The sequence below is a fragment of the Pygoscelis adeliae genome, unplaced genomic scaffold (genome assembly GCF_000699105.1).
Source record: "Pygoscelis adeliae isolate BGI_AS28 unplaced genomic scaffold, ASM69910v1 Scaffold64, whole genome shotgun sequence".
Classification (NCBI taxonomy): domain Eukaryota; kingdom Metazoa; phylum Chordata; class Aves; order Sphenisciformes; family Spheniscidae; genus Pygoscelis; species Pygoscelis adeliae.
The window spans coordinates 412,474-437,886 of record NW_008824652.1 but is presented as its reverse complement, the minus strand read 5'-3'; the positions used below and the strand labels follow the sequence as shown (position 1 = coordinate 437,886).

At 41.3% G+C, this 25,413-nt stretch overlaps 1 protein-coding gene across 1 annotated transcript in view; it reads right to left on the bottom strand.

Annotated features, from left to right (window-relative positions):
• GRIN3A (glutamate receptor, ionotropic, N-methyl-D-aspartate 3A) overlaps window positions 1-25,413 on the bottom strand; it is a 121,908-nt gene that overhangs the window by 11,718 nt on the left and 84,777 nt on the right. The window contains exons 3-6 of the mRNA XM_009322537.1: window positions 24,278-25,325; window positions 8,290-8,435; window positions 6,820-6,935; window positions 4,322-4,473 (exon numbers count right to left, since the gene is read on the bottom strand). Of these exons, the coding sequence (XP_009320812.1) occupies window positions 4,322-4,473; window positions 6,820-6,935; window positions 8,290-8,435; window positions 24,278-25,325 (1,462 nt within the window). The remainder of the gene's footprint in view (window positions 1-4,321; window positions 4,474-6,819; window positions 6,936-8,289; window positions 8,436-24,277; window positions 25,326-25,413) is intronic.

Here is a 25,413-nt window from a genome sequence, read left to right as displayed (position 1 = left end):
GAGCTTGGGTGGAACTAATGTGCTGAGGGGAAAGTCCTAGCAGCCTGGCTCCTTCTGAAGCGGCATTAATGAGAACAACAGTAGGGTAGAGGAAGGGCCAAGTGTATTGTATGCAAATTGAAAACGAATGACACTGATTATGTCCAGATGTAATATGTGCAAATGTAACTCTGCCAACCCCACTGCCCTCCTGCATTATGCTCTACCCTAAGTAGGGACTTAGCAAATTTACAACAAAGAAATTCCTTTGAGACTAGAGTATGACAATTTTAAATCAAGAGTACTCAGGCGATATTGCTAGTGACTAGCAATCGGTGTGAACAGCCACTGCTACCAACAATTACTTGTGGTGGAGAGGGTAAGATGCAATCAATGCAGCAATTCATTCCAAGTTTGAGTTAGCTGCATACCCCATGAATGATCCAATGGGTGCTGGCCAGAGTAAGGTGTCTTGGGCAAGTGCATTTGCTGAAGAGGTTCATACAAAACAGTGGAGTCAAGCCCTACTGACCTCTGCACTTTCAATCTTGTCTTTATCTGGTTTCTCAGCTTGAGGAGTCACTGCAAATTTTCCAGCCCCAGTCTGGATCATGCCTTTCCAAGACAACTTTGTTTTCAAATGCAATTTAGAATGAGCAAAGTGCTGCCGCATAGTGAGAGATGGAAAAAGGTAGCAGTGAATTCTGCCACAGGAAATATAATTTCCCAGTGTAAGATTAGAAAAAAATTCTGAGGAGGAAGAAGAATCTCAAAACAAATCTAAAGAAAAATTAACCTCGGTGGGCAGGAGTGGCAGGTGTATAAGAATCAGGAACGGCCTAAAGAGGTAATGACAAAAAAGGAAGACGGGTATTTCACCCATTTAAAGGCTATACTGATCAATATTTCACCTACGTGTATTCCCTTTTTTGGGTCATTACTCTTGGTGAACAGGTGCAGTGTGTCACAGACCAAATTTATCAAAAAGATGTAGAAAAATACAAAGCTATACTCTAGCTATCAAAAGGCAATTGCTGGGTCTTAGTTTGGTATATAATCCATGTGAATGACTACCCACTTAGGAGCTGAGACTTTTTAAAAAATGAATTACCTGCTTCTGTGTGGAACATTGTCCACATTTCAGTGAATCTGTTGAATGTCACTGTGACTGACTGCATGGAGTTAAATAATGGAGATTTCTGGGCTGTACAAGAGTAAAGGATATAAACTGACATAAAGATAAGACCAGGAAAAATTCCTATGCTTCTTGACGTAATGATGGGGAAACTATGCTTTAGAGAGTGTCTGTTGCTTGGCCCTGTTCAGTTTAGTAAATTTGTCTCAACTGTGAAATTGCAAGTTCTAAAATCTGCAAGTTTTGGCCAAGAGGAGCGGATGAAGAGGAGGGGGGATGCTCATGGGAGATGTGGTAGAAGAATTCAGAAAAAGGAAGGTCTGGACTTAGCAGAGCTTACCCCACAACGGCACAGACTTACAAGTGGTCTTTTGTTTCTGCTCACTCTTTCTGATTGCATAAGGCCTTTGAGTACGTGAAGATTTGTTCAAAGACAAAGTCTTTGAGTGACTTTTTAGAGTCCTTCAGTTCACTCACCTGAGCCAGCTTGTTGGACCTTGGCCTCTAGAGAAAACCCAGTTATGCATGTTGGGTTAGCACAACTGAAGCTCAAATAAGGACTACAGTCAGATAACCAGTCCCAGAGCAGCTAGACCTGCCTTCCTTTCTGGACATCACGTGGAGGTTACACGTCCATGGGACTATTCACATGAAAAAATCAGAATTTTCTTTTCAGACTGGAGCAGCTTTTTTCCCACCTCCCCTCCCTTTGTTGGCAGGCCTTGAGGAATCTTTGAGTACTTAAACCATGTCATTGTTTTTTCATGCCATGAACACAGGGAAGTTTAAGGCTTACCTGGAAACCAGTGACTCTCAGTATTGCATCACTGAACATGAAGGAGTTAATGAAAATCTAGAGAGGTGAAAGAACTGGGTTTGCCTCAGAGATAATGTACTAGCTATAGCTGTGCAGGAAAATGGTATGGTCTTTCCTCATATTTTTAAATTGCAAAGGCCTTTCAGAAGAGTAACTGCAAAAATGACAGACTGCTTATCAGATTTTTTCCTCTCCCATGTGAAAGCAAGGTTTATTCTATCTTTGCTCATGTTTGCTTTTCTTCACAAAAAGACAAATCCAATTGGTTTTGTAATATGCCTTCTGCAGTTTGCCCAGCCAGCGCTTATTTTCTCTATTACTGTATTTCTATGGCAGAAAAAAAAGTTCCTGTTTCTAGAGACAGTCTTGAGATCCTATGGCTTAAAGCAGTGGTCTCCAAACTTTTTTTGATCGCGCACTTCTATCAGTAACTTTTTGAGCATGCACCCCATATATGTATATTTATTTATAACGTTATATATCTATACATACATATATGTATTACTCAAGTTCTAGTATTTTCTTCCTGCAACCCAGTGGATCGTCTCATGCACCCCCAGGAGCTGTATGCACCCCACTCTAGAGACCACTGGCTTAAAGGAGCAAATATATATTCTGGGAGAAAACCAGTGCTAAGTAAAACCATATTTTTTAACTGGAAGGTGTTTAGAATTGATTCTGTGTCTTAGCTGTTTCTCTAGGAATACAGAGAATACAGTCCTGGATACAGCTACTGGAGTAAGATTATCATGATCAGAGGAAGCTCCTTATAACTCATCACTGGGGATTTACTAAGAAGGTAAGTTTGTCTCTGCTATAAGAGTTTCCAGTTTTAAGACAGTTGTGGTAATTAATACCATTACCATCTGGCAATTTTCCTGAGATTTAATTCAAAAGATTGTGTTAAAATGTAGAGTAATAAGAGGTCATTGAATGAAGTACTTGTCAGGAACAGGTATGTCAGCTACATTATAAAGAAAATTCCCCAGATGCCTGTCTTGTTAGATGATAATATAATCTTCAGATAAGCTAGATCAGAAATAGCAGTGAATACACACTTTTGTTTAAACGTGCTTTCTTGTGTTGAATTAATCACACAAAAAAAGAAAAAATTGAATTGAACAAGTTGAATAAAAATAAATTGAATTTTCTTCTATGATTGTCTGGTGTTAAAATATAATTTATTTCATATTGGCACAATCTTAATGAAAAAGTTAAAAATGTAATAAGAGATGCAGAAATAGCCCAACAATCTATGTATTAAAGCAGTCAAATGAAGTTTTTCTTTGTCTGATCCCTAAAAAATGCAATTTTTCTAGTGATTTAGTGAGCAGTGAGAGGTTTGCAGACAAGAGGCTCGGGTGACCACTGAAGGGCAGGAGTGAGCCCTAGGAAACTGGGCTTCTTTTTTAGGGGAGCATGGCCATGCTACCACTTCTTTGGGGAACGCATAGGGTTGCTTTGATATTTGGCTGAACACTCTGAGGAGGAGACAGCATACTTAGAGCTACATGTTTTGTAGCAGTGAGAACACGTAACCTATGTCTTTTGGAACACCTTCAGCTAAAAGTGTGTATGCTCTAAGCTTCAGGCATGCTGGATCTTTTGATTCCTTAGTACTTTATCTTTTTTTACTTGGCAGACTAGGGAACTTGACGAAAAACTGCTATTCTGATAAAAGGAGTCTTTTTCTTATAAATAATGGCATACATCTTCAGCTGCCAGAAGCAGGCATAACTCCTCTGATTTGATACTAGGACATAAAACCATGGAGATTTACTTCCATTTCCTGTAGTTCTACTTAGACACGAGACCTGCTTCTCTTCTGTTCTTAGCATGGTACCTTAGTGGGCCGTTTCTAGGCTGAAGTCCTATCTTCGGTACAAGTAGCTGCCACCCATGTTAGGAAGTGGTCAGGGTTATATTAGAAATTTGGGATGTACTAAATTCCCACTCTCTCTGCTTCTTCTGCTCTTGTTGGTCTCTGTGTTAGCTATTTTAGCTATTGCTCCCATGTGAGATGGTCCAGAATCACTGACAGATCCTGTAGACAGTGATACACATAACAGAGTGGAATCAGATCGATTTGTTGTGCAGTGTGCCAGATGACTTTTTTTAATGCTACGTTACATGCCCTGTTTGTCTCCAGAAGTGCGCTCTGATGCATGCACTGCATGCCTAACTTAACAGCACAGTCTTCTTGATGTTTTTATTGTGCTCTGATCTGAATGCTGCTGGGCTTAGCATCTCTTGCTTTTGAAGCCTAATGCTTCTCTTCCGCTGCAGCCCATCTCTGTCATGTGTGTATATCTACTGCACATTGTGAATGAGGGCAAATAATTGGCAACTTGAACAAATCCTCATTTATGTGACCCAAGTTCATCGCTTACCTCCGTGACAGCAAAGCTTCTTTTCCCACATGGAACAACCTTGTACCATTTGTCGTGCAGAACATCCATGAAACCGTGGGACTTGTACTGGCTTATCAGGTCAGAGATGTTTGAGGTGAGTGGAGAGTTGGGCGGAAGACCAATACCATATCCTAGAAGGAAAACCAGTACAATCATCTCTCTCTTACTTGTTTGCTTTTTGCTAAAGTATGTTCATTTCAACTATCAACTACCAGCGTGGCAGATCAAGTTGGCATTCTGTTTCAGCAAGCCAGTTGAAACCTGGATGCTGGCTTACCATGGACTGAGAATGCTGTGATGAGACTTTTTGCTGTGCAAAATAAAGTAGCCTAATACAGGCAGGATATGCAAATTCAAAATTATTAAGGCCAGAAAAGTAATATGTAAAATTGGAGGTTCAAAAACTTATTATGGAGGTACAGATAGATGAATAAATCTGTTTTATCTCTAGAAACACAGCCTTTTGCATGCCCTAGCCATGGGTTCTTCTTTTTCACCTTGTTTTAGCAATGCAAAAGGGCCTTAATGTCAAGTAAACCATTCTGTGATTCCTTTACATTTTTAGATCAGTGGATGTAACTGGTGTCACATGTGACATTTTCTTTTCTTCCTGTGTATCTTCTGATGAGAAGCTGTGTGAATGTAAATGTATATGGGCGCAGTCTGTACTGTTGTCATACAGAAATTTAAAGTCCAGGGGCTACGCTTTCCATTTGTGCAGTTCTGCTCTGGCAGTGACGTGGACCTTCAGATAGTAATAAATACAGTTTTTAGCCACTCTGTTGTCTTTTACCATGTTAAAGTGCTGGTAAAGGACTTAGTGCAAGCGAAAATGAATTCAGTAACTCTAAATATGGTCTTTCAATTTGCAGAATCTGGGTTTTGACTTTAGAAAAACAAATACAATTCATGCCTGGAAGACATGCAGTTGCATGCAGAGATGTCCTGCCAATTGCCTGTGGAGATTCCTTTCTAGTCCACTGTGGATTTTTATTTTTCAGTTCAGAAATCAGAATTTCAGACTGTGTCCTTAAAAAAAAAAAAAAAAAAAAAAAACCACAGGAAGAAAGGAAAAAAAAAACCCCATAAATGTACATGAATGGTAAATTTGCCATCACAGTGGCTTGGTTTTCAATGATGCAGAGTGATGTGGTGATATGCGTACCTACAATGCAACAGTCTCCCTTGCTGCTGATTTTTGTACATTGTGCCTGTATTTCCACCTGAATATATTTGCTAACATTAAAGGAATGGTTTCAGAGAAGGCATACGATGAATACCACATTTTCAGCATATTTAAGTGTTTAGTAATTAGGTGATATGAAGTCCAGTTATGTAAAAACATATAGTTTGGGGTTTATTTGTTTTTTCTGTATTGAAATTTGCTTTACTTCATTCAAAGTTGTGGAAGCTGATGGGTTACTTCGGTAGAGTAAGTATCTCCCCTTTCTGAAATGGGAGATTTATCAGATTGCACGCGCATGGTGAAACGTGCAGCTGCACACACACAAATCCTGCTACAGCCTGAACAGCTCTCTGTGCATCTATCCTCCCCGATAACAAAAAGAAAAGAAGAAAATGAATTGCTTTCAGGTCTCTGGTGTGAATTCACATGGGAGACACTGATGAGGTATAGCAAAAAGGAGCGTTTACAAAATGCCTCGTGCTGGTGACTTGTAGCTGAAATGATGAAAATGCTCAGCTTCCTCTGGCCTTCATTTAGCATATTGCCTTCCTCAATCAGGTTTGAACATTTCTGAAGGAGGTTGTTTTAATGTGCGATGGGAGCGGCCAGAGTGATTGCCCTTGGAGGGGGGGGAAGAGGGAGCTTCAATCATTTTCATTGGCCATCTACCACAAAAGCGATTCCTGAAGTCTAACAGCTGCTAATGTGCTCACCCGTGCTGGAGGCAGCTTCAGACAAGCCTTGCTTCCGACCTGTCCTTGCTAATACACCAGGGCTGCAGGAGGCTGCGTACCAGGGTAGGCTCCTTTCTTTAGCTTCAGTCAGCTACAGATTCAGCCGGAATCTTAAGCTGACCTTTAAAATGGGAACAGTATTTATCTGCTTCAGATGAGGGTGAAACTGTAGAACAGCATTTTGAGCATATTCCGGTGAGTTTTGGACACGTGTCATGAAAGTGAGCCTACAAAAAGCAAGACTCATTTCAGGAGCTACTTCATGTCATCGTGAGCAGTGAAATGGACGGTGCCTCCTACTTGTTTGGAGATGGACCGTATCAGCACTTTGAATAATTCCTATATAGAGCATGGCAACAGATGGTACAAGTGATCTGAAAGTTCAAAAACCACAAAAAAGAGCGAAACCTTGGTTCTGCTTAATCACTGAGAATTTTACTATAATCTTCAAGGGGTCCACAGTTTCACCTGCATACTTTCACTGAGAATACCAAATCACAATAAAGCAAATGCAACACATGAGAAATAGAGCAGTATGTTATAAAACTGATTATTACCTTCAATGGCAAAGGGTTTTCCCACAGTTAGAAGCTTGCAGTCAGCATCTATTGATACTTCATAATCTAAGAGTGCTTTATCCATGATGAAGGCATCGAGTTTCTCTGGATCATGCCTGTATTCAACATCAAAGTCAGAATCACTTCACAGTCTAAGACTCAGTGATGCTCACTGAACATTTATCTATGCAGTTCTCTGGGAGATTACTGAGTGAAAACAGAGACCAGGGACTCTGCAAAACTGATTTATATTTTGAAGAAAGGAATTGTGCATGAAATACAAACTTTGTGCATCTAGAGCAGGACAGCGGGGGTAGGACTTATTTTGCTCCCGTGAAGTACTCATGATCTGAAAGAGGGAAAATACTACAATATGTTAGACTTCAACTCAGTTGAAAGGTAGCACAAAGCTTTATTGGAAAAAAATAAAAATTGCTAAAATACTAGTGCTGTCTTGGTTTCTTATTAGAACAAAATTGCAGGAGGATAATTCATACAAAGGTGTTTCTCCTCATTTCTCCTTGAAGATGAGGTAAATTAATTTCCTTCACCCAGATCAGCTTTTCTCTATGTTTAGTCTTCATGAACACAGAGGACTGAATTTTACTAACATAATCATTTATGAATGGCACACTTGCATAAAATGATGATATAAACGAATAGTTGCAGTGCCTGTTCTCATCACACTCAAGGACTGCACCCTCCACTCTTGTCACTTTAAAGGTCTGGGTGTGCTCCTGATGTGAAGTTACATTACTTCATTGATTTTGATGGATTGATTCCAGTTTAACACAAAGGAGCTGCCATGTATCTTAATTATTGTTAGGATGGGTCTGGGAAAAATACGTAAACAGGAAACAACTTCTGGTGAAAAATTCTCAGGCCATTTGTTATGCAACTTCTATGTGTTTCCTGGCAGTGAATCAAATGTGTGACCCCAGATTGTTAGGCACACGTCTCTGAAACACAGTGATGCCACAATTCCATAAAGCAAGAAGATTTGGTGTTTATTACTTTTTACCAGTCTAATGCTTCTTTTATTCATTTTAATGATAAATGCTTTAAAGTTTCTCTCTGAGAACCTTCTCTTCTCCCAGCATGCTGAAGATGCTAAGGAACCTCATTCGCAGCTTTTGCTTGAACTGTGATGTTTTTTCCTGAATGTTTCTCACTGCCTGGTGAAGTGCTCCCAAGCACAGAAACCTGCCAGGATTTATATGTTGCCCATGCTTGATGGCACCCTTGCAGTTAGTGTGAAGCACTGCTTCCCCTGGAAACACTCCACGTGGTGCTACGCTAGCTTGCTCTCCAAGTATCACTCCCTCGAGGTGCTTTCTTCTCTATCTGCCACACTCCTTTCAATGACTGACTTATGGGATAAGTGAGACTGAAAGTGGGAAACCCATCACCATCTCACTGCTGTGCATTCTGGTCGAGGGACCAGATCTACTGTTACATGCAGAGGCTCACTTTAGATATGCTACTCCATCCGGGGTTGCAGGGACATTGTACCGTCGCATGTACTCATGCATCTCTGGGAAGCTTTGCCTCACATAGTCTTCTGCGCTGCTTTCTCGCACGGTTCCAAACCGAAACCCTTGGGATGGGTGGTGGAGCTGGGGAGATGAAATTACAGATTAGCAGAGTCATTTGCCTCCTTCACATCTGGTATCTTGGTTGTATGTGTGAACAGTTTGTCAGAAATTCTCAGCATTCATAGAACTGCCTCTGATGTTTTCCTGCAGTCAGCTTTCCACATCACAGAAGAAGTTTGAAAAGACCAGGTGACTGACTAGCCTGTTTGTGTACCCTCAGGATTTTCTTCAAATGTGAAGAACACTTCCCTTGAGACACCCTGAACCCCCAAATCTAGGTGTTTAGTTGTATTATTTGTCTTTAAACCAGTCAGCGTTTCAGGCAATGTCATGAGAAGCCTCTAGGCTTGCTAGGATCCACTTTGTAGGCCTCTGGGTAGCCAGTGAAGGACCCACAGTCTGGATTTGTTTTGGCAGATTGTCTTTTATTGACTCCTTAAGGATGACATTTAGTCTTCTGCAGAAGGGTAGCACCACCATTTCATTTCTAGAAGCCTAGACACCATACCACAGATGGCTGCTCTCTTTGCTGCCATTATCCACAGAGAAACTAAGGACTTAAGTGTTGTGGACACCAAAAAGTCTCCCCTGGCAGTGAGAAGGAGGAAGAATATCCCTCAGCATAGCCCCAGCTGTAAGCTTGATTACCAGGCTACACACATACAGACAATTTTTGCAGTTCTGTGTCCTTTTCACAACTGGCTCCACCTTCTGTATTAAAGCTCCAAGTAGTTTGGATATTCACAAATTTCACAGACCTCTGTTTCTAAAGTACCCTGTTTGGAGCGTTTAATGACTCATGGGGAAATTCTCAAATTGCAGTGGAGGTGTCAGGCAGTGTTCTCTACCACGCCAAGCACTTCCTTGAGACGGCCGAGTGTTGCCAAGACCATACTAATTGGAAAGCCTTCAGCAATGTACCAGCCTCTAAAAGGTCAAACTTTCAGAGCACAGGAGGCCGAATAAAGCTAAGCCTGAAGTAGTCATGCTGTGTTTGCTTCCCAGGAAGCTCACGGTCTTCACAGCGGCTTGCAAAGATGGTCTCACCATGGCCATGCTCTGCTTTGCAAAGACCAAGCAAAGAGGTGTTCTCCTGGTCTACCTGGCTCTCTGCATTATCATCTATGTAAAACAGAGTGTAGGGCAACACAAAGCCACACAAAAGACCTTTCCCACTCTTCTTTCCAATGACACCATGGATGAAAGAATATTCCTAGCTTTTTTAAGAATAACAGAGGTAGGCTGTAAACGCACAGTGATCTAGTTCAGTCTGAAAAGGAACAGAAAAAGGTCTTTTGGATGGTTATTTTGATGTCCTGGAAGCTATGAATATACTGTATTTCTGGTAATTTTTATCTAGAAAGTGGGCAGGTGCTTTCCACATTGTACTCAGCTGATCTGGTCCCTTTGTTGCAACCCAGGACTGAGATCTGTGGTAAATGCAAGACTGTGGGCATGGAGGGACTCTTGGCATATTTTTTGAGGTGCTCTGGTCTGGATGATCATGGGAAAATCAATGCAGGGTGTGCCTCCATCCGGAGCTGGCCATAGCGCATGCTGTGCCAGAAGGACTGTGGGCGCGGAGGGAAATGTTCTTGCCTGGAAATGCGGAAGCAGCATTCAAGTGCCAGAAGACATAAATAACAGAGAGTGGTGCTGTGACAATACATCATGCAGACTTCCAGCACAATGCTGTCATCCCAAATCTACGTCTAGTCTCGAGACATTGAAGATGACTTGCTTAAAAGTGGGCTCCATGCACTCCATGTCCCAAGAAACTAGTCGCCACAGCCAGAACTATTTTTGGGGGTTTTATTTCTTGGCAGTTTCAGTGAAGAGACCAAAAAAACCACTGAGTCTCAACACTGGACCATGCTGCCAGCTTCCAAGTCAACTTAGGTGTTTGTTGTGATATTTGTGGCTCACCTAGTGATGCCAGTTGCAATGCAACATCTGATCTGCAGATGGAGATGATATCTGCTGATATCTGACTTCACTGGAAGGTATCCCTCACTCAGACTGTCATCAATGTCTGCGTCTAGCTAACTATTTAAGCCTCTATGAGAAAAGTTAGTACAAAAGAGAGAGTAAACTGCACCTCCATGCAATTTTCTGTCCCAAATGCCTTATTAAGGACTGTCCATGCTTTGCTTTTTGTTGGGCACATTGTCAAATTTCACCATAAATGATGACAACATTAGAATATGTATTCGATCAGAAGTCCATCTGCCTTAATATTTTGTCTCTAGCAACACCATATGTCTGGTGGGAAGTCTTGGAAAGTCTATGTAGGGAAGTTACGTAGTGATCCTTTGCATCCTATGCTCTTCCTGCTTCTGGTAAGCTGTGCTTTTTCTTAAGCATAATTATGTGTCAGCAACTTTGTGTTTGATGACTCTTGACTTCTTTTATCAAGGATAAATCTTAATAGTGTTTTAATCCTCTATGTCTTTTGGGACTTCTCCTTTCTTCTTACTGCTGCTTATCCACATGAGAAGGTTTGCTTGCAGCTATATGAATAGTGGATTAACAATGCAATATGCTGCCAAAAGCAGGTAACGGACTACCTGCACTACCTTCACTGCTAATCTACTAAGACTGCTAAGGGTTACTTGCTTCAACACAAGATAAAAACTTCAGGATGGAAACAAGACTCATCAGTTGTCACTGCTGCTTTCTTACTTTCTGTAGTCCTCTCCTGGGAAGACTCTGTGAGAAGATGGAAACCACAAATATCTGTGTCCCAACAGGATAGGTAAATGTCACAGTCTTCCTGTGAATCTTGCCTTATTAGTTATCTCTTCTTATATTTCTCTTTTCTGTTTCTCATGCTCTGTTTCTTTTGTGCATCTTATATTTTAAGAGTCCTATACTGAAAGAGTCTTTCTGTTTTCTTTAAACTAATAACAGAATCCTAATGCCTAGCGCTGCAGAGAAATAATGAACTCTGAAAAATCAGCATTTGAAGAATCACAATTTGAAGAATCAAAAATGGATTATATTTTTTTTTAACTGGTGATTTGGGGGAGACAGTTACTTGCTTTTTTATCAGTAATAGCAAATATAAAAGCTATCTTATTGAGAAGAAATAGCTGTCTAAATTACAGGCATTTCTAGTATGTGGAGACTACACTTCTGTGTATACTTTACTGTGTTTTTTCATTCAAAGCTCAGTCAGTGTGAAAGGTGAATAACCATCACAAAGCAGGGCACTAGGAACTGTTGACACTTTTTGTATCCGTAGAGTACTTGGAGATTTGCTGGTGATTTAAGTATGATTAAAAACAAATGAACGCAATAGCTGCAGATCCATCTCCAGAGATGAGCTTTCCCGGCACTCAGCTTAGATAACCTTACAAGGTTCCTCCAAAGTCAGACATCTATGGCTGTAAGAAATTGAAAGCACAAGGTTTGTTTTGACCTAGAGAGAGGCTTTCAGGGGACAATGAAGTCCTGGCTTGACAATTCATTGAACAAGATGCAAAGACAGTTACAGGTACAGGTGATATATCCCTCTTTATTCGTCTCTTTAACCGCCAGACCTCCCTTTTGAAGACCTGGGAGCAAAGAAAATAACTTGTTCTTTTAAAAGGATCGTTGCTCCTGAAGATAATTGCTCCTCAGCCAGTAGGCTAAGTCTGTACTACCAAGCAGCCCCTCCCATGCAGTGCATGGGAGCTAAGCATTGCTGACGTGTGGAACTCGTTAGTGTTTAGCAAGTAACCAGCCCTTTGAATGTTGGCTAGTAAGGCCACTGCAGCACCACGGCAAACTGCAAACTGAACTGGCTGAGCTGACAAGTGGGAGAAGTAGGGGAGCACCAACGGCCTGGGCGATGTGACAGTGTGTATATGAATGTATCAATGGAGTGGTTAAAAGCCAATGTTTTTCAGGGGTTAAAAGCTATTTAGTGTTGCTGGTTAGTGGCTCTCCCAAAAAAGGGGAAGGCTCCAGCAGCTAACAATATCATTTTTGCAGCTCAAATACTGGAGATCAGGGATTTCATATTAGTAAACTGAATTTTATATCTGAAGCACTGGTGTGCTTATGACCATGAATGGCCATACTACTTAAGGTGCATCCCAAATTTTTAGAACCATCTCCCCAGTCTACTGTGAGAAAGCTGTTGCACATGAAGTTGTGAGACACATGGCGACCTCCTATTTGGATCTGGGTTTGTGTGTGGGGCAAACTCAAGAGATGGTCATGAGAACCCTTGCAGCAGAGGGATGTAGTGCCAGAGGGGCCTGAGCACTTGTCGCCTTGATTCAGTACTCTGACTTCACAGGTTCAGAGCTGTGGAATGCCAAGACCAGAGGCTCTGGCTGTGTAAGTCAGGGACAGATGGTTCAGGAAGATGACCTTCACCTTCTATGAAGACAGAGCTCTTGGGAGGGAGGACTAGGAAACGCTGCTGGGAAGTGCAGGATGAAGCTGGAGAAAGGGTAAAGAACTTTGGAAGTAAGTATGCTTTCTAGAATTGGGGTACCCATGCTGTCCCTGTGACCTCTAAGGACAACATCTACTGTGGGATGCATGGGCTGTGCCGGTATTTCCAAGAACAAATCTCACTGTTAAAGAAAACATACCACGGGTAAGAAAACAAACAAGGGGTAGTGTGTTCACATTGCCGCGTGTGTTCACATTGCCGCGTGTGTTCACATTGCCGCGTGTGTTCACATTCACTGTGAATGCCTCCAAGTGCTGAAGAGGTGAAATGGTTGTTGGGTCACTTGAGCACTAAGACAGGGAGGTCATGTAGTGTTTAAGGAAAGTAAAGAGCTCTGCAGAACATCCAGCTTCTCTGACGGTGCCAGGAAAAGTCTTCTGTACCTTGTATAGCATTGTGTTACTAGACAAATGATGTTTGTGCTGCTTACTGCCAAAAGCAAATGCTGCAGCTACCAGTTCCCTTGGCTTGGCACCTTACTTCTAGATCGTCTTGTTTTCTGTCTTCTGTTGTTAAAACATCTGCTGAGTGGGAAGTGGAGAACTCGTTTTACTTGGGAAGATGTTGAGAAGAATTGGGCATGTGCATACATCTATGGCTTGGGGTGTCAATTATGCATGAAAATACCAATGTGATAAAACCACAGGAGCAGAAACAGGAAAATACAATCCTAAATGTCAGGGATTTTGCATTACTTGGCACATTCCAGTTTATGTAATACAGTGCCATTGCATTCAGTGCCATCAGCTAGGCTGAGAACACCTAGACTCAGACTCGAAAAGACTCAGGTATAGAAATGCAAGTTGGGATTTAACACTGGAAATGCATGAGGTGCTGTTGGCAGTTAACCTTGACGTACTCCAGAGTTGGGCTGTTGGGTTTTGAGGTCTTTCTAGCAGGTTCTGGATTCTGTATGACCTTTCAGTGCTGCAAAGCTAGACGATTTGGCTCAAAGACATTTCATCCCTTGGTGCCCTGGTTGTTATGTCTACTATCATTTTGATGTTGCAACACACTTGGTTGTCGTGTATTTTTGCAGTGTGTAGGAAACCCAGGTGTTCAGACTATAAATACAGTGAAAAGATGGTCTCAGCTCCAAAAAAGCAAGCAATACAATATTGCCTTCTGATCCCATGGAGTTTGAGCTTGCTGGGAGCTGTGAAGAGATAAGGAAGGTCTAAACAGAGCAACTGTTGGGAAGTGAAATTATGGCTATTTTCTATAAGCAATGAACCCAAAAGTGACTGAAATCTAGGAAATGCTTTCCCAGTACTTGACTGATTGGGTGCACTAACTGCCTAACTGAATCTGATTCAAGACTATTCTGTGCATCTTGACAGCTGGCTGGAGGAAAAATGCTTCAGGAACTCAGTTTCTAATTGGCATCTCAAATAATTAAAATTATTTCATCATTCATTCAGTTAGCCTCTCCTTTCCAAAATTCAGCTCCATGAATTATTCTTTGAAGGCAATCAGAACAGGGCAACCCATTACACAGTGAAGTGCAGTGCCAGTGACTGCACCCTGCAGTGACAGATGCAGAGTTAACATGGATTCAGCTTTTACCACCACCTACAATACTGCTTTTTAATTTTAATAGGGTATAGAAAGAGGGAACATGGCTGAAAACACTTTCCTAACTTTCCCAACAACTTCTGAGGAAAAATTACTATGAAAAGGTTTCAGTAGCTCTGCCCCATGATAGTGCTGGTTACCTGGTATAACACCAAGTGTAGTGTTTAATGGACATCTCGTGTATCAGCAGAATTGCTGTTCATGCCAGCACGATCTCTGCCAGGGAACTGCTGCAGAATCTTGAAAAACTGTTCAGTTTCTGTTGCTAATCGCTGGAGAGGTGTAGCATTAAGTGGTCTGCTTTACTGTGAAGAACTGACATGCTTTTAGAGATCTGCTGTTTTACAATGAGTCTTCTGTCTTCGGTGTATGAAGCAATAGCATTTTATCTTGCCTTATGCAAGCAATACATTTAAGTGGTCGTCTAGCTGCTAATAGATTTCTTATGACCCACTAATAAAAGAAATGCAATTGCTAGTGCTAAATAAAGTTTCAGGGGAAAAAGAACAAAACAAACAAAATTTGAAAAACCCCAAACAATGTAGAACTCTGTTCATGGGTTTCTCCTTACTTATCTGCAAGAGTTTTTGAAAACTAACTAGTGAATATTTATGGGGTGCGAGGAAGATGAAAATAAATAAAATTATTCACAGTGAAGCATATGAATTTCAAATTTTAGAAGATGAAAATTCACAGCTGAACTTCTGGAAGTGGAGGCTTTGTTCAGAAACTGTCCTATGTGTTCAGGCTTGGGAAGTGGAGATGTTCCCAAGGCCTCCAGGAGATGGTGTATGCAGAATATATTTGAAAGCTAACTTTCCCTTCTCTGTTGCAAAAAGTGTCAGCCGAGCTGATTCTTGGCTTGCAGGATAATGTCAGATTTTGTTAAAATCCTGTCACTTTGAACCCAACTCAGCTAGGTCATTAGTTGCCATAAATCTGTACAGCTGCATTGAAGTCAATACGCAGTTTCAATCTAGAAACAAATGCACAGTCCAGTGCTGACAGTTTATTCTCCTGCACTGCAACAAGAGCATACATGAAAAGAAATTGTGACTTACGTCTCTGTTTAAAAACATAAAGCCTCTGTACTGATGCTCCCTGTGTGAGTGCTAATAATTAATTATAAGATCTGCTCTACTGCTCTGTGCGCTGCAGAAGCTGTACAACCAAGGGATGACACTGGGGGCTCATGTCTGTGGTAGGTAAGTTGATTTTTGAAAATTGCTCTGCTGATTGAGTCGCTGGGCAGTGTCTTAGTACAAAAAGCTCCATATGAACAGAACTCCGGTGAATATGAACTGAACGTTGTGTTTATCCCTGTTTCTTAATAGCACTTAAAGCACTTTCTGGACAGAGGGATCTTTGAGGTGGAATTTATTCCGGGAGAGCTGAGAACTGTAAGATAGTAAGCATAAATTATTGTAGGAAAAATGGATAGACTGAGGAAAAAAAAGGGATGTAATTCCCAACAGGCAATAGATCACTGTATCCAATTGTACTTCAGCAGCACAAAGCAGCTGTAAAAATGCTCCAGACTGAGTCACTTCATTGACGATGTTCTTCTGCTTCCTACCTGTAAAATAGGGCTAATACTGCTCTAAGGCAGGTGAAGGCCTTTTTAAATTAGAAGCAAGGGAAGGAGAGCTGTTTGGCTGAATACATGCTCAAACTACCAAAGAGATGTAGGAGATTTCTGGCTAAATAATCCCTCTTGTCCTTCCACCCTGAGTCTCAGGTCTGTGGCTGAAAATCTATCACAGTTCTCTACAATCAGCTGAGGGCTGGAGGGAGAAACCTAATGTGACAGTAGCTTTCTTGCCTTCAAAACAATCACCTTGCAAATCCTTTTTCTTAGAAATTTCTCCTGCTCCAGCTGTTGCTGGTTGATTAGGAAAACACTGTCAGTCCTCCTGCCCCCCGGCCATGTGGCAATTGTCCCCCAGGTACCAGGGCTGAACACAATCCTCTGTGGTGACACTGTCTAAACTTGTAAGGCAAGGCTAGTGCTCTGTGGTTTCCAGGAAAGGAACAGACAACGGTTTCGTGTTGCAAATGGGTCTACCAGTTAATAGGACAAAGAGGTTTCCAATTGCAGATCGTGGAACTGTCTACCAGCGCAGACGTAATTTCTTAAATATGTTATGTGTTATTGGCTTTTGGTTCAAAAGCATCAAATGAAGGTAAATCAGAAGGAGTCCTTTGCTACTGACAGATCCAACATTGGAACTAAATATTTTTTTTTTCTTCTTGGAATCCATTTGGAACAGTGAGGCATATGTTAAGCACAAAATGTAACAGAAAAATGATGGGCTCATTTGGATGCCTTGACCTCTTGGCACAGTGAAATATGGACAACAGTATTTGACTTTACCTGGTGTTCAGTCAAATCTTATTGTACTCAATGAAAACTACTTTTTTTCTAGAGGGCTTGACCCCTTGGCATCCCTGAAATCCAGGAGATCAGTGCAGGAGGTGACTGAGGACTTCTGTCACTAGGAAGGTGAGCCAGGCTACTATCCAAGTCTCTGTTTATAGATCAGAATGGCTGTGACTTTTGTGAACAATCATAAATATCCTCAATGCTGCTAAGTCAGCTGTACGATGATCTTCCATCTGCCAGGTGATAAGATCAACCTTATCCATCTTCTCTGTTCCTCTTTGCCAGTTACTTCAGGAACATCTTCTCCTCATATTTCTCTGTTTGCATTATTTGTTGCAAGGGTCTGAGCCCCATCTATGATACAGTTGCTATTTCTGGTGGAGGGCTCACTTTTCTTTTTTTTTAAATGACATGACATATAGGTATACTGCAGCTTGAGAGTGAGAAACTGACGTGAAGACAGCTGGGAAAATGCTAAGACATACTAATTCCTTCTGGTGCTGGAAGAACAATCTTCATGACCTACACTGCATGGAATGAAGACAGCAGGACTTCCTCCCTTCCACCCCTACCCCTACATTCTTTGAATCAAACAGTTAGCATGGTTAGGTAAAGAATGGCCAAGACAGGTGTAGACCTGGAGCAGTAAGGGTTAATATGCAAAGATACCAAAAGGATAATTGTTGACAAGAAGGCATAAAAAGCAGGTCTCGATGGGAAAGGAAACTTGATTTGGAGAACAGTGCAGTGCATTGTCTGATAAACTGGATATAAGAATGATACAAATCCGAACTAGACATATTCTGAGCCTCCAAAGCCATAACTTTACAAGAAAGCTTTAATGAGGTGATGGGGAAGCTAAACAAGTCAGTGTTCACCACCATAAATTCCATGGGGAAGCTAAAGAAGCCAAGATTTCACCTCCATAAATTGTCTTTCATTGCTATATGAGATTGCTCTGCAGCGCCAGTTCTTTATTCTGACTGGAGTTGGACACTTAATTTCTCCTTTGCCTGAGATTTTTTCACTTGGGTCTCTGTGACACTTAGAGTCCTATTGAGTTCAAATCCTTCACTGACTTATTAATACTCAGAAAAGCAGCATGTATTAATTAGCAGGCTGTGATGCTGTGAGTCATGACCTTCCTGTGCCCAATGGCTTCCTGCACAGAAATGTATGCTCTATAGATTTTGCAGCCAACTTCTTTTAATTGTAAAAAGAAAAGAATCCTGCAGTCCTGTACAGATACTAAACCCCATGGGAGCAGTAAGATTTCTGTTAACTCCACTGAGTTTGTTGCTTGGTTTCTTGCTATACAATTTAGTGCATTTAATGCATATTTAAATACATGCTATTTCATTATATATTTAATACATAGCAGTGCAAGTGGCACTCCTTATGGTGATTCATCTTATGTTGCTGCAGTGAAAGACCACGGCAGTCTTTAAAAGCATTTTCTTCAGTGTAATTCTTACAAGGCTTCCTTTTTTCAGGAAGAAAATTTATCAATAAACACACAACAGTTATGGCCTCACTCTAAAGCTTGCTGAACTTGAGGGGAAGTATCATTAAATGCAGGGGTATTTGAATTGTGCCTCTAATGATGAAAAAGGCCTATAAAGTGGCTGGGCCTTTCCTTTTTTACGGTTTGGTATTGCTAAATCTCATCTGCGGTTACTTGCCAGTTGGTATTTCTGGACTGTTTTAATACATGTAACAGGGAGTTTTTAACTGATATAACAATAGCCATAAGGCCTCTAAATTAACTGAGATTTTCATAAATCAGAAATGAGAGCTTGCACCCTCACATTTTATATTTTACATCTAGAAACAAAAATCTGGGTGATTGTACATATTGAATTCCTGAGTAACAAAATCTCAGAAATACCTTGTCTGGGTTAGTCAAAGTGCTTAGTTTTGTAATAAAGAGATGGGCAGCTTGTAAGAGCAAGTGTTCAGAAAATGGATTGGAAGACAAGCAGAGATTTCTGAGGACTAATCCCGAAGCACACCAAGGCTGTTGAAAGGACTTGCTTGATGGGGCTTGTCAGAGTGATTGTAGGTGTCTGCAGTGTATTCCTTGGGGCATCTGCCGCGTTTGTGAGACATGAGCGCTGGCCGTGCTAGTACACCATCGTGCATGATGGAGAGAAGTAGGTGCTTTCAGGGAATGGTTTGGGTGATCTTGTCCTGAAGTAGGGGTCTTCAACAGCAGCCCAATGTGCCTACCTCTCCCAACTAACTAAAAACATAGTAGACTGAGTAAATCATACGTAATGTCTCCACTGCAGACATATAAAGTTAGGTGAGATAACACAACAAAATTGCTGAGGGTGGGATTCACAGGTGTAGCCCTTTTTGTTAAATGAATCTCAATAGGTTTGATATTTTCTGTCAAAATACAATGTGGAAAGGAACTCTGCCATTGACAAAGGGTGTTTTGAAGTTAAAGCGATCCAGAGAAGTAAAAATATAACCATAATAAATGAACAGCCATAGTGTATCCTAAAGATGGCAAAGAAAAGCTGACAGCTGTCACAGAAGTGACAATGGTCAGATAGCACCTGAAAAGCTCATTATATTGTTGAAAGAATGACACTTTTAGCAGAAAGAAAGGCCAGGCGTTGGACGACCTTATGGAAAATCTGTCCAGGTCCTCACCTTCTGCTGTTGTATGCTTTCTTGTTGGCATATTTGAAATGTTTCTTCTGTCCTCTGGGCTTCCACAATTATTTTGCCTCAGATAATCTGAACTATGCAACACGTTCCTGAATTTATGGTGCATCTCCAACATGTGCTCTTGCATTAGAAGCCTGAAAGCAAAGTCCCTGCTTCAAGTCCCCTTGCTACTAAAAAAAACCACTCCCTGGGGAGATCCTGTAATACAAGACCCTATTTTTGCATTTGATAATGAAGAGTTTTACTGGATCTGGGCCTCAGTTGCAGGCTTGCTGTGCAAAGGAAGGCACTGACACTGCTATGTACTTGCAGCTAATTTCTTCTTTTCCCTGTCTGTGGCACTGAGACCTAGATTACTCACATGCAGATAGTACTGCTTTATGGAAACCATACTGGAAATTGAAACATAAAATATCAGGATTTGTCATGAGACTGGCTAAAGGAGACAACAGCCATAAAGATACATGCTTCTGAAGCAGAATAGTAGCAAATTCTCTTTTTTGTACCCAGAGCCCCTTCCTTATCAATGTGCCCTTCTCTGCTCAGCCTGTGTCTCAGGTTGAGGCAGTACTCAATTACAGCGTACTCAGCTCGCTGCTGTAGATCTGTAATGTAATCACCTCCTGTCAGTCAGGAAAAAGATGACAGCGGCCAGCTGTCCTAGGCTTACCTGTCCCCATCTGCATACCTACGTGTTCTTCTAGCTCTGTTTTAAGGAGTTACCTATTGCAACCTAGTCTTGCCACTGTGAAAATGTGCACTGGTCGCAGCCAAGGATAAAAACTTCGGGTGGTGGCTTTTCCAACTGTAACTGAGTATAATGTCATCACCAAGGGGCTAAGGAGCTATACAATAAACAAGGTGATAAGCAGGTTTGGGAGAAGTCAGGAATCAAGCCAGCCATTTCCAGGCCATTACAGGTAGGTAGGACAAATGATCAGACCAGCTCAAAGGCAGGCTGCTCGTTTGCATGCCTGTAGGCTGAATAACTGACCTTGTGAAGAAGTCAACTCATACAATGACGTGCCTGGTCTGCCAAGCACTCTGACAAAGAAGAATGTTGTAATTTTTTGTGCATCCAAAGATGTGACACTAGGAGAAAAACTGAAATAAGCCTCTGGGGTTCAGATGAGAGAAGGGATAAAAGCAATATAAAATGATCCAAATACAATGTTTTTCCTCTGTCTCTATCTCCTCTATCTGCAAACAAGCTTTTAAACTTCTTTGCCATGTACTGTGGAGAGCTTCCTAAGAGGGAATCAGGACACAGCTGCAACTTTCATCTGGGTAAACGGCACGTTCATCCTATAGCTACCCTTTTGTGCTTAAACAGCAAACTGAACATGTTCAAGTGAGTTTCTTCCCCAAAAGCTGTGTTTGCCAGTTTCCACTGGCAAGAGATAATGGTCTAATATGTGTAAGATTAGAAAATGAGGAAGAGAGGGCAGCTGTGGCCAAAATCACCCATTCTCTTAGAAGAGTAAGATTTTAAGGTGGCAGGACATTGCTTTAATATTTCTGCAACTTACTGGCTATGTTGTAGCTCCTACTGTAATGTCACCTGAAATGTGACATAGTAAGGGGAGTAGCCAGCTTTGATGGATTCTTCAGATATTTGGCTTTAGTGACCCACCCTTGTCAAGATTCTTGCATGGAAAATACATACTAAGTTTCCAAAATTCAAGACATATTTCAGGAAGTTAATTCTCCAGGCTCCCATTTCTTGCCTACTACTCTGGTTTGTCTTGCCTCACTGGCCACTCCTCCTTTCAGCAGCATGATGATACATTTCCTTACTTCTACATCATTAGTGCATTTAAAGGTCCAACTGAGGTATCTTTAATTCTGTATTCCACTTTAGCTTGTGATTAGTGGTCGCACGGCAACTCATTTTCTTTTGATTTCTGATAAAAATGTTGTACCTTCGAGACTTCAGCAACACAGGAGGGCCGTGTTTCCTTTGCTGAGCTGCAATGAGCAACTGCTAAAACACTGTACTGCTTAGTCAATTAAACATCACTGTTGTAACATGAATTTTTCTAGAAAGGCAGATACTATTTATTCAGGCTATATCTAACTGTATCTTTTTTGTAACCAGAAGAGAGAGCATAGATATTCCTGGCAATACTGACCTTACATACCAGGTTTCTAATCTTGGAAAAAACCTTTTAATTTTTCCCAACTTGCCTTCCTTCCTGACTGTTAGCAATCTCAGATGGGATTTGCTGTTTGTGGCTGCCAGCCTGAAGAAATTGTATGTCTTACATCACCTCAAAAAGGTTGCTTCTCTATTTTGGGCTTTGTTTTTTAAATACATTTCAAAAGCACAGTACAAGGGCATATGTATCCTGAGAGCAGCAGGAGAATGTTTAAAAGTATGTTAAAATTAAAAAGATTTCTGCATCCTGCTGCCTTCTTTTTGAAATGAGTCTCCACCACTGAAAAGAAAGGTAAGCAGACCTGGGAAAAAAACCCACAAAATCTTTAAATCATGTAAAAATGCTTTAAGTAACTAACTAAAAAGTGGTGCATGTACCTCTGCAACTGTTGTGCCCCAAACATTTCCTAAACCTAAGCTTTAAGTCTTAGAAAGAACTTTGAAAAGGCACAGCTCAGGCTCCGTGTGAGAAAAGGTTAAACCAGTATATTTTCTATTATAACTACTCTTACAGACTAAGACTTTGGAGGCAAATGCATGAATGAAATATATGAAACTGTTTTGTAGTTCATGTAATGGCAGGCAATCCTCTTCCATAAAATCTACCTTGTCTTATTCTTTCCACATTGGAAACTGGTAACTACTCCGAAGCTTAGATCTAGTCCATGAAGCAGAGAGGTGCCTGTCTAGGAAGGGCCAGTAATGGCACCGATTTAATGGGATCACTGAGGTTACTAACCATGAGTCATCAGTGTTTCTGTTCCGGACTAAGACCTGTGTTTGCAGTGCCTGATATGCTTCAATACTCTGTGCTCAATTTTGTAACTCAACAGCCAAGCTCTACAGTGCAGCTTTAGAATAATTTCATTTTCTTGCAATTGCAGAAATTTCTCAATACCTGTCTTAGGAACTCCATGTATGGTCACAATAATTATGCAGAAAAATAGGATGTAATCTGGTGCGATTTGATGGATTAGGTGATGCCCATGCAAAGAGTAGAGGACCAACCTCATTTTCAAGCCAATATTATGGCTCACACAACAATGACTATAACAGAGAGATGCCTGGAGCTGGTGAAATTCAGCCGACAACTCTCATTTGCTTATTCAAAATGCTTTGAATAAAACAAATGCATGATTCCTGGACTTTTGCAGCTTAAATCGGTGAAGTTATTGATGCAGTATTTATGATATTTTTTCTGGGAGGGGAAGGTCAGATTCTTAGTAGCAATTTGCTTTAAGTCATAAATTAATTTTAGAGTGCCTCAGGCCAACCATAAAAAGTATTGTTCTTTGTCTAAAATATTTTTGGTAGAAACAATCTAGACAATGTTGGAGGAGGTGAGTCAGAAGTCGTAGTCACAAAGTCAAAACTGTATGGTCATTAGTCTGAAGGCAAGGTTTTACTAACACAACAGATGGACCTCGGCCTTTGCTGTCTGGAGGGACATATGTAACCTTTATTTATACAATTTATGAAGGCAAAATAAATGTTCAGTTCTTGAGTTCTTAAAATGACTTCTTCCGGTGGCACAATGTTGTATCAATTCAGTCACCTGAGACAAATTAATGGTGGATGGTTTCAAAGCTATGTACCAGCAGTTAGGTCATGCGTATAAAACTGTGGACAATACAATTGCACCTTCACTGGACAAAGTCCCAAACAAACAAGGGAAATTTGCTGTTGCCACCCTGTCCCCTAGAGTGACTGTCAGGTGAAGAGGATGCCTGCTCTTGTATCACCTGCAGCCATGTATTCTCTTTACGAACCATTCTGCACGTTTTCATGATCATTACTTAGTGGCAAACAAAATCAGAATAGTCTTATAAAATGACTGGACTTAAATTCCAACTGAAGATCCCTTCATCCCCCCTTGGGAGTAGGGAAGAGAGTGGGTGGAGGCAGTCCTGCTTCTACGTTTTTCCTTGCCTTACCAAAAAGTACTAGAAAGTCTGAGCTATTTGGAGATGGGTTGTCTACAACATAATTCATCTTCTCCCATGACAGTTCCCCAGCAGAAACAGTGCAAATCAAACGTCTGACTACTTGTAAAGTGAATTCCACTGTTTTGATGTAGAAGGTAGGATTTTTCAAAATATTTCAGTTCTGCTCCATTTGATTTAGCATTCATGGGCAATTTTGCTAGTAATGCTTTTGTTAGCACAGTTATGGCCTGTGAAATACTTGCAAAATCCTACCTAGAACATCATTGGTTTTGTCTTTGTACTGTGTGGTTGTTTTGTTTGATTCAATCTCAGGATGACCCAAATCAATTAATCAAAACAACTACAGCCAAAGGGACTTCAAAACTGAAACCTAACCCTTAATCTGCATGTAGATGCCACTTCTCTTCTCTGCAGTGAGCAACATCAAAATCCTTCACCTTCCTCCTCACCCTCAATCTTTGAAATCCCCCCCTACACTTGTATGGATGTTTAAAGATTCTCTCTCACTGAACTTCCCTACTGAAGTGCCATCAGATGGTAACTAATTGTAGTGCAACTGCTGTTTTGCACACAGATTGCTTTCTGGTTTTATTAGAAACCATAAATTATGCAGCAGTGAATTTTGACTGGGAAGAAGAAAAGTCTGAGTTAATAACATCAGACATGCTTTACCTTTGGGTCGTGTATTCCAGAAAGCTCTTCATAGATCTTCTCTCCTACCATGACAGCTGCTAGGTTGGCTGTGTATGTGGACAAACAAAACAGACAGAAAATAGCCCAGAGATTCATTAAAAACCTTCCAGTCCAGCACTTGGGAGTTTTGATGGCAGCTGTTCTTCCAAACAAGATCGCATAGCAGACGTTCAGGGCAGAGGAGAAAGAGAACACTTTGTTCCTATTCCTTCCCTTGGGGGTCATCCCAAAAGGACTTTTCCACTCATATAAGGTGAGGAATATAGCTGTGATGTGGAGAGCAACAAATATCCCCAGCCACATAGTCCAGTGAAGTGGCCACATAAAGGCTCCAATAGGAGCTGCTGTGTCTCTGGTCCTCACCAAGATGCCCAAGCTGGTTGAAAAGAAAGGGCTGGTGAAATCAATCACTTGGCTGCGGGCAGTGTTAATGCTAAATGACGTCACTGCCATGTGAGCTGTGCCAGCAAGAAGGTCTCCCACCAGCCCTGTCCAGTGGCCATTCTTCCAGGCTCCATATTTTCCATCACCAACAATGTACAAGTCAAAATCAAAATTCATATCCTCAGCTAGCTTCTCCAGCAGGTCAATGCAGTAGCCATAGCAGCACTTCTTCAGCTCAATGGGAACGGTGTCATTCCCTCCTTGAAGGGTTTCAAACAGGTTATCCAGCACAGCTGAATCATTGGTCAAAGGATCCAGGCACAGCTGCCCTGCTGGGCAAAGACCTTCATCATCTACATCTCTTGTAAAGACAAATGGATGCTCAATGAGAGTTACCACTCTGAGGTGCAGCCGGGTGGGGTGTTGCATGTGATTTTTATGTCTCTGGGCCTGTTCTGGCCATATCCCATAGTCCATGATTATCTTGCCTTCTTGCCAGCTCCCCAGACGTGTCCACATTGGGTTCCCAACAGGGTCATGCTGTAGATTCCAGATGAAGAAGTTGTTTTCTGAGCTGACAATGGAGGAGCCTTTCACCTTAATGTGGCCACTGAGACCATCAAAAGTTGTGTTGGCTAAAAACCTGTTGGAGGGAGAAAGCAGAGTAATCAGAAGCAGACAACTGAAGTCATCGTGCTAAAGCATATGCAGAGACCATGAATTTATGTTTA